Raw genomic sequence first — 8209 nt, 5'->3', positions numbered from 1 at the left:
CTCCACCTTATCTGTAAATGTAAGACAACAAGAGGCCAATGGCCCAGTGGATGCAGAGTGGGGGTCTCAGTGTTTGTATTATGTTAACTCTGTTTTCTATGTTGTGTAGAGGAATTTGGTTTAACTTGGGTGAGGAGATTACTTTTATGACCCCCAGGAAGTCACGTATACAGAGACACACAAATAGTGCTTTGACTGTTACGACACACCCACACTTACATGCACATTCACTCACGTGCACAGACATACATACGGGTACGCGCACACACAGGCACCCATGTGCTCGTGCATACACACACAGACATACAGAGTTTGCAGCACATTGTGGGGGATTTATGATGGGGTCGCCTCTATAAAGCTGGCTGTGACTAACAAAGGGGTGAAGATTGTTTCAGAGGGACACCGGCCTCGTCTTCCCTTCTAGAAGTGCATGCTTAAATGAAGATGAATAAAGATTTTGTAAAAATGACTACTGAGTTCCGGTGCCATCTCTGGATCCCTCGACGAATAAAAGAACCGGGGCAAAACTGATTTCGCAACAACTGTAATACTGAAAAAATGTAAGAGAAGAACTTCAGATCCTGAGTGTGTGAGGACAGAAGAATCAGCTTTATTTCAATTTTGAGGGATAAAATTTATATTTGAGTTTGATGGTTCTGTTGTCTTTGTGATTACAGGGGCTGCCCTCAGATTCAGACCTCAGCACCACCCAGTGACAGCAGACAGATCCTCCAACATGTTAACTGCAAAATGAACTGATGAAAACAGTACAAAGGTTAAAGTACCACATGTGCTGTAGTGAAAGCTGCAGCTTTATTGATAAAGTTAAAGACAAAAAAACAAAAGGATGAATCACTCATGTAACTGTGTCACTATATATCAGCATTAACAGGACCTCAGTTTGGTGTTTCACAAAGCTGCTGATCTCAGACCTGCACAGCTTCCGTTTTAAACACTTGATGTACTCAGCTGCATGAAGAGCATATGAGATTTTCTCTGACACAATTAAATAAAACCTGATGAAGGTCAAAGGTCGTCACTTGTATGTTGAACTACAAACTTGTCATCTGGAATTCTTTCACAGTTTTTGCAGATAATGTGTTATTTACCATAAAGTGATTCAGTTATTCATACCAGCGTAACCAGAGAGGATCATATATTTTTAAATATATAACTTTCTAAAGGACTGAATATAATATCTTTATGTAAAAGTCTGGAGCTTCTGGGGAGTATCCGAGTATTTATAACATTACACAAACCAAAGGTCTCCATCACAGTGTTCATGAAATGCTGGGTGTATCCATCTCCTGGGGCGGGCCTACAGAGGAGTGCTGAAGATTTCCCTGTGAGGGAGCTGCTGGTGAAGATCATGAGTCCTGCTTGATCAATGCGATGAGCTTCAGTCTTCTTGGTGTTTCTTAAATGAAGTCTCTCTCAGTTGGTCAACAGAACATCTGGCACAGGACAGCTGTGATGAAAGAAAAGGAAGAAGTTTCTCCAAACCTCTGGACCCAGGAAACCCAGCTTGGTCCTCATGGTCTCCCTCACTAGTTTCTCTCCAGGGTGAATGTAGATGTGGATAAAATATGGACTCTATTATTAAATTAAAAGAACAAATTAGACTACACTACTGAAACGTTCTGCTGATGTTTTTAAAGTTTCTATCTTACCAGGCTGTAGAGGGCTCTGAAGATTTAAACAGTTTTAGATCCATTACACTCACAGCCTTATGTTAAAATCTCAAAGGACAGCATTATATTTTTGATATTAACAATAACTCTGGGCTTCTGTAGAGTGTGCAGCTGATCTTATCGCTGTCTAAAAATGGATAAAAACAAACATAAGAAGTGCTGAATCCTTCAATAACACAGACTATTAGAGTAGTAGGTGTGTAGCATTGCTAACTAGCTAGCAACAAGCCTCCAACACAATGCATATGCTAGTGGCTAATCTAACTAACGAATTAACAAAAGAATGATTTTAGATGTTTTAGAAGTAAACATATAACACTGTAACCACAAACCCTCCTAAAACACTGTAAACCTAGAAAACCTGATGAACTGCACTTGTCAGTCAGCGGTTAGCCAGTACATTCATTTCATTCTCAATAATTCTACTTTGGGGAAGTGTTTGGGGATGACTTTTTCCTGCTCCAACTGTGCACTAAGCAAGGTCTGGTGTGGAGTCCTGACTCAACCCAACAGATCACCTGTGGGATGAGTGCAGACTGAGAGCCATGCCTTCTGGTCTGACCTCACAAAATATGCTTATGGTCAAAATATTTTATTTGTTTGAAGGCAGATGAATAATATAGTGTATCTATATGCACATTTGTTTAATACAACAATGGCAGTAAGAAACTGATTTAAATAGCTTTATATAGGATCATTATCACTTTGGCCATCAAATCATTCTACTGACCTTAAAGGAGAGGTCAGAAGTCAAATATCATATGATATTTAAATTGTTAAACAGTACTTTCTGTATGTTGACAATAGAGATCAAGTTGTAAGAATTAGAGTTTCGTTTTGTTAATTTTCAAACAGCAAATCATTCAGTTGCACTACAGCGGTGTGGTTGTTGGTCATTCTTCACAGCAAGAAGGTCCAAGGTTCAAATCCAGGTTTTTCCTGTGTGGAGTTTCCACATTGTCCCTGTGACTGATATTCTGTCTTTCTCCCAAAGGTCATGGTGATTCTAAATTGCCTATAGCAATGAATATTGGTGCAAATGATTGTCATTAGCCCTGCAACAGACCAGCCACCTGTGGAGGGTGTACCCTGCCTCTCGTCCTATCGCAGTGGGGACAGGCTGCAGCTTCCCACAACTCTGAATTGGGTAAGTGGTGTCATTTGTCTCTGTCAGTGTGCCCCAGGGTGGCTGTGGCTACAACGTAGCTTGCCATCACCAGTATGTGAATGTGTGTGTGAATGGGTGAATGACTGGATATGTAAAGCGCTTTGGGGTCCTTAGGGACTAGAAAAGCGCTATATAAATACAGGCCATTTACCATTTGCTTTCTTTAGCTGCTGATCAACCATTAATCATCAACCATACACACACACACACACAGAGGAATATTTTTAGCAACAAAAGAGTAGTTCCCCAAACCTGCACTGCATTAGTGCAAATATAACCAAACCTCTGAAATAGACAGACCATTTTTAGTTGCACCTTTCTGTGTTAGAAAAGAGAAGAGGGAAATTCCACAAGCTTTCTTTGAAGCCCTTTGTTTTTATCTAAATTTAGCTCATCTATGCAACAATTTCTAATGAATGTTGAATATATACCAAAAACAACACAAGGCCTTAAATATCTTAGATGTAATCTGCAGAGTCATGCTTGGTGGACAGATGTGAATGTAAGCTTTAATTTCAGTGGCTGAACATAGAACCACAATACAGTGGTGGTTTTCTTCTTCCTTTTCCTGTGTGTGGTTGCAGAAAACTGTGCAGTCCCTGCAGTGCCATATTTATTTCTCCTTTGACTGATGCAGCTTTACATCTCTGAACAGCAGAAACCGCCTTTGTGTTCACCAGCTCGGATCTTTTCCTTTGAAGAGCTGCTGTTTTTGTTTCCACTGGTAAGACTAATAATTTTCAGTTCATGGCATAACACTTTCCTGAACATACCTTGTTTTATATCACGTTTTGTTAACATCTTCAGACGGTTTCCTGTAGTTTTGTAAAGGCTTTGGTCACCACAGTTTGATGATTTAATGTGCTCAAAATCATAAATCCATGTATAATGAATATATATCGTTATCTAATCTCATGAAGTTATGATCTTTTATCTTTATATACTCTTCATCATTAATGATAGAATTACGGTTTCATGGTCATGGGTTAGTTAGGGAATAGTATTATACTGTGTTTTGTTTTCCTCTTTTTAAACGCACATCAAGGAGTTTGCAGTTTAGTAAAAATTATGCATTTTGGGATTAACTTGAATGAAAAGCAGATGTGAAATGTAAAATTGAAATCAGAGGTCAAAAGTCACAAAATATTATAAAGGAACCTATGATGTGATATTTACAATCCCCATATAACAGTTTTATTTCTTAAACATAGTTATTAAAGTTGGACTTTATTTAACCTTAAAGAAGTGGTCAGAAGTCCAAAGTAGGATGATATGCAGGATTTTATATACACTATATTGCAAAAAGTATTCACTCAACCACCTAAATCATTGAATTAAGTTGTGCCAATGACATTCAGGGCCACAAGTGTATATAATCAAGCACCAAGGCTTCCAGACTGCATCTACAAACAATTGTTAGAGAATGTGTCACTCTAAGGAGTGAATTCCTGCCTGCTACTGTGATAGTGTGGAAAGTGTTTCCAAGGTCAAACTACGCCATCCAAATTTTACATCACCAAGTGCAATGCAAAGCATTAGATGCAGTGATGTAAACCCACTGCATTACTGCAGGTGTAAAAAGCTTCTGAAATAGACAGGCCATTTTTAGTTGTGCTAAAAAAGTGAAGATGGAAATTCTACAAGCTTTCTTTGAATCCCCTTTTTCCATATAATGGAAATTAGCTAATACATATTTAAAGTCAACTAAGCTATTCAACCATTTCTGTTGAATGTTGAATATATACCAAAGTCAACAGAAGTCCACATATATCCTTTTTTAATAATCAAAAATGTAATCTGCAGAGTCATGTTTGGTGCACAGTGGTTTGAGTTTTTACTTTCTAGTGCATTTCTTAGCTTTTATTCAACTTGTGTATTTATTCATGTATGTCCACATCCAATTAAGACTGTCACACTACAAAATCTACTTATTAGAGTAATAAATATATGCATTTCTGTTGTGGCTTAAGATAGAACACTTTTGGTTTCAGTGGGAAACTTTTGGTCAGATGTGGCTGAATTTTCATGCAGTATTCCACAAGGATTAGTTTTAAGCCCCCTGTTATTCTCATTATATGTCCTGCCATTAGGCTTTATTATCATTTCCTATCATCTGTATGCAGATGATATCCAATTGTACCTTTCTTTTAAACCTGGTGAATTGGATAAATTATCTGTGACAAGAAAGTCATAAAGAAAACAATGCATAAGAAAATTACACACACAGGAAGTGAACAAACAGCTTACTCTGAAAAAGGAAGACATTAAAAACTGACAAATTTCAAACACAATATGAAATTGTCTAAACGAGCTTCCGACTGTTTAAATTGTTAAACAGTACTTTCTGTATGTTGACAATAGAGATCAAGTTGTAAGAATAGGATAGGCTGTCTGACTCTATTTCAGACAGCCTATCCATTCTTGTATTTGTATGACGTCAGTGAGACCGGATGTAAATGTGTTCACCTCATGCATGCAGCTCTGAATATAAGTACTTTAGTCCCACTCACTTGTCCAAACCTTTTTGTGTGGGCCAGCCAATCAGCAGAAAGGTAGCTAAAAGGTAAATGTACTTATTCCACACCGAGGATGAACTCAAGGAGGAGTGCAACTATCATCATGAACAAGGACTTTTTAAAAACTGTGAATCATGCACAGCTACTCTAGCAGAGTCCAAGAATAAAGTCAAGTAAAGTAATATTATCTTTTCTTCCTCTCTGTCAGTTAATTCAGGAAATACATGGATGAGTAACATTTTGTCATTTTTCCTGTTCTCTCTTTCTCAGCCCCACCATGTTTCCCAATGACTCTCTGCCCACCAACACAGTCAAGCCTTTTAAAGATGACCAGGAAACTATGGTGGGCATCAGTGCCATTATGGACAATGTCAGTATCATTCTCTATGCACTGACTGTTGTGCTTGGCATCACAGGAAACTCTGTGGTCATCTGGGTGGCTGGATTCAAATTTAAGGTGAATACTTCAGTGGATAATACCTTTCAAATACCTTCTGAGCTTGTTAGTAATCTGTTTAGTGAAGTCTGTGGGGTCATATTTATTTTCTACTGTAAAGACAGTAAATACACTTGGGGTTAAGAAACTGTGACCTTTACTGATGTAGGAGACAGGTGTAGGTGGTTTCACAACATATGCCTGGGATGTGATAGCTATGGTGTGTGTGTTGAGTGAGCAATGCATATAAATATAAACCTCTTTCACCTCCTGGGAGGTGGTTATGACCACATTCATTTCACACAGATGAACAGAATTAGTAATGGAAGCTGTTTCCAAGGTGAAATACCAACAAAACTCCCCACACTCTGAAGTGTGACACATAAATTAGAAGAGTGTTTGAACTTAATTTCTGTTATAATATTTCTATTTCAAGAGCGATGTGATTAAGTTTATCAAGTTAAGTTAAGTTTATGTACAAAAGGCACTTGTTTAGCATTTGGACTAGTTTAAGAGGAGTGAGCCTGAAATAAGGTAGATGATCATGTTTAGTAGTAACATTTATATAAATAGGACCTCATAATAGCTGATAAAAATCCCATTCTGGTTACTGTTTCATGTAAATATTACATTTCATTTTTGTTTTTCCTTTCTTCACTTTTCCATCGTGTTTTATTTTCTTCTTCTTCCACAGCCAAAGGTCACCAACGTGTGGCTGGTGAATCTGGCGATAGCAGACCTGATCTTCTGCTTCACACGAGTTTTCTCTCTCACTAAGAAGCTCTTCTTTGAGCACTGGCCTTTCGGCCTCTTCGTCTGCAAGTTCAATGCCTTCTTCAAATACACCAACATGTTCTGCTCTGTCTTTCTGCTGGCTGTGATCAGTCTGGATCGAGTGCTTTGTGTCTGTCAACCTGTCCTCACAAAGCGTCGTCGCACCCTGTGGGCAGCGAGGGTGGTGGCAGTCTGTATCTGGATAGCAGCGATGCTCTTCAGCATTCCTTACTTCATCCATCGCCAAGTCTACCTGGGCAAGAAGAACCTGAGTACGTGCTCTCTTCATCCAAAAGAGAAGGCAGAAGGGTACAACAGCACCAGAGTTGCTCTCTACTCCATCCGCTTCCTGTGCGGCTTCATAATTCCCTTCATGGTGATTCTGGTCTGTTATATCCTGGCCGCTGTAGGAATCCGACGCACCCGCCTGTCAGGGAAGTCCCGCCCTCTACGTATACTAGCATGTTTGGTCATTGCCTTCTTCCTGTGCTGGGCGCCTTACCACTGCCTCTTACTGGTGAAGATGGTGGACAGTAAATATGCTCTGTTCAAAATCTGGTACCCTGTAGCAAAGGGTATTGCCTACTTCAACAGCTGTGTGAACCCGCTGTTATACTTCTGCATGGGGCTAAAAGTCAGTGAGGGATTTAGACAGAGTCTGATAAGAGTTTATAAAAGAGGCCTGGCAGATGACATAGACGGCCAGATGACTCACTTCACTGATCGCTCTTTGGATTAAAGCTCAGGGTTGAAACACAGCAGTCTTGTAGTGGTCGGATTGGGTCAGACAGCATTGACTAAAATTTAAGTTTCTTCCAATGATCCTGAAGTTCAGAAGAGCTACAACAAATCAACAAAAGAATACCTGAAACACAAAAATACTACAGTGTTCAAAATCCAGATCTCAACCCAAATGAGGTCTACAGGGCAGTCAACAACATAGAGTTATTGGACTAATGTAGAACTACTATCAGCAACCAGCCAACCTGTAATGTCATATTCTATTCACTGACAAGATGGCACTGCCCATGCTCTAAAAACTGTATTTTAAATCACAGCCTCACAGAAAGTATTACATTTGTGACATTTTGGGGGGAGAAGGCTCCATGGTGTAAATTAGGCTATGTTGTGTTTCATGTCCACTTTAATGCACCTCAGATGCCAAATGAATGATCTCTTTCTCCTTTGGGTGGTCTTGTCTGAATACAATCACTGAATTTTTTTTTTTTTTTTGTTATTATTATTGTTTATTATTGCGCTGAGACTTTTTTTTTCTATATCGGTTGTTATAGCTGTTCCTGCTGTAAAGTGTAAAGTGAATTCAAGTTTTCCTTCATTTTATCCTACTGTCACCAAGTGCTTGGTCATAGGGGGATGTCTGACCGTTGGTTTCCTCTGTATTATTGTAGAGCCTTTACCTAAAGCACCTTCAGGTGAGCTACTACGTGCTTCTTGCTTTTCGGAACACAACTTTTGTGTAATATTTTGTAATCTTTTTTTTTTTTTTTTGAGTAAAGATAATACTGTTTCAACGATGGATGTGTATTCTAATCCAGTGAAAAAAAGACACTTTAATTCACTCAAATAGCAAAGAAAACTTAGATAATGTCTATAGGAAAGCACC

The 8209-nt window shown here is 38.8% G+C and overlaps 1 protein-coding gene across 1 annotated transcript; it reads left to right on the top strand.

The window, feature by feature from the left end:
- The first annotated feature begins 5426 nt into the window (after positions 1-5426).
- On the top strand, positions 5427-7324 carry LOC100693552 (fMet-Leu-Phe receptor-like). Its single transcript, XM_003452744.1, has 3 exons — positions 5427-5548; positions 5646-5832; positions 6506-7324. The coding sequence occupies exons 1-3, from the start codon at positions 5427-5429 to the stop codon at positions 7322-7324; spliced, it is 1128 nt and encodes a 375-aa protein (XP_003452792.1).
- Positions 7325-8209: the final 885 nt, after the last annotated feature.

The sequence above is a fragment of the Oreochromis niloticus genome, linkage group LG22 (genome assembly GCF_001858045.2).
Source record: "Oreochromis niloticus isolate F11D_XX linkage group LG22, O_niloticus_UMD_NMBU, whole genome shotgun sequence".
NCBI lineage: Eukaryota > Metazoa > Chordata > Actinopteri > Cichliformes > Cichlidae > Oreochromis > Oreochromis niloticus.
Note: the sequence above shows the minus strand (reverse complement) of the source record. Positions and strands in the feature narration are given on the sequence as shown.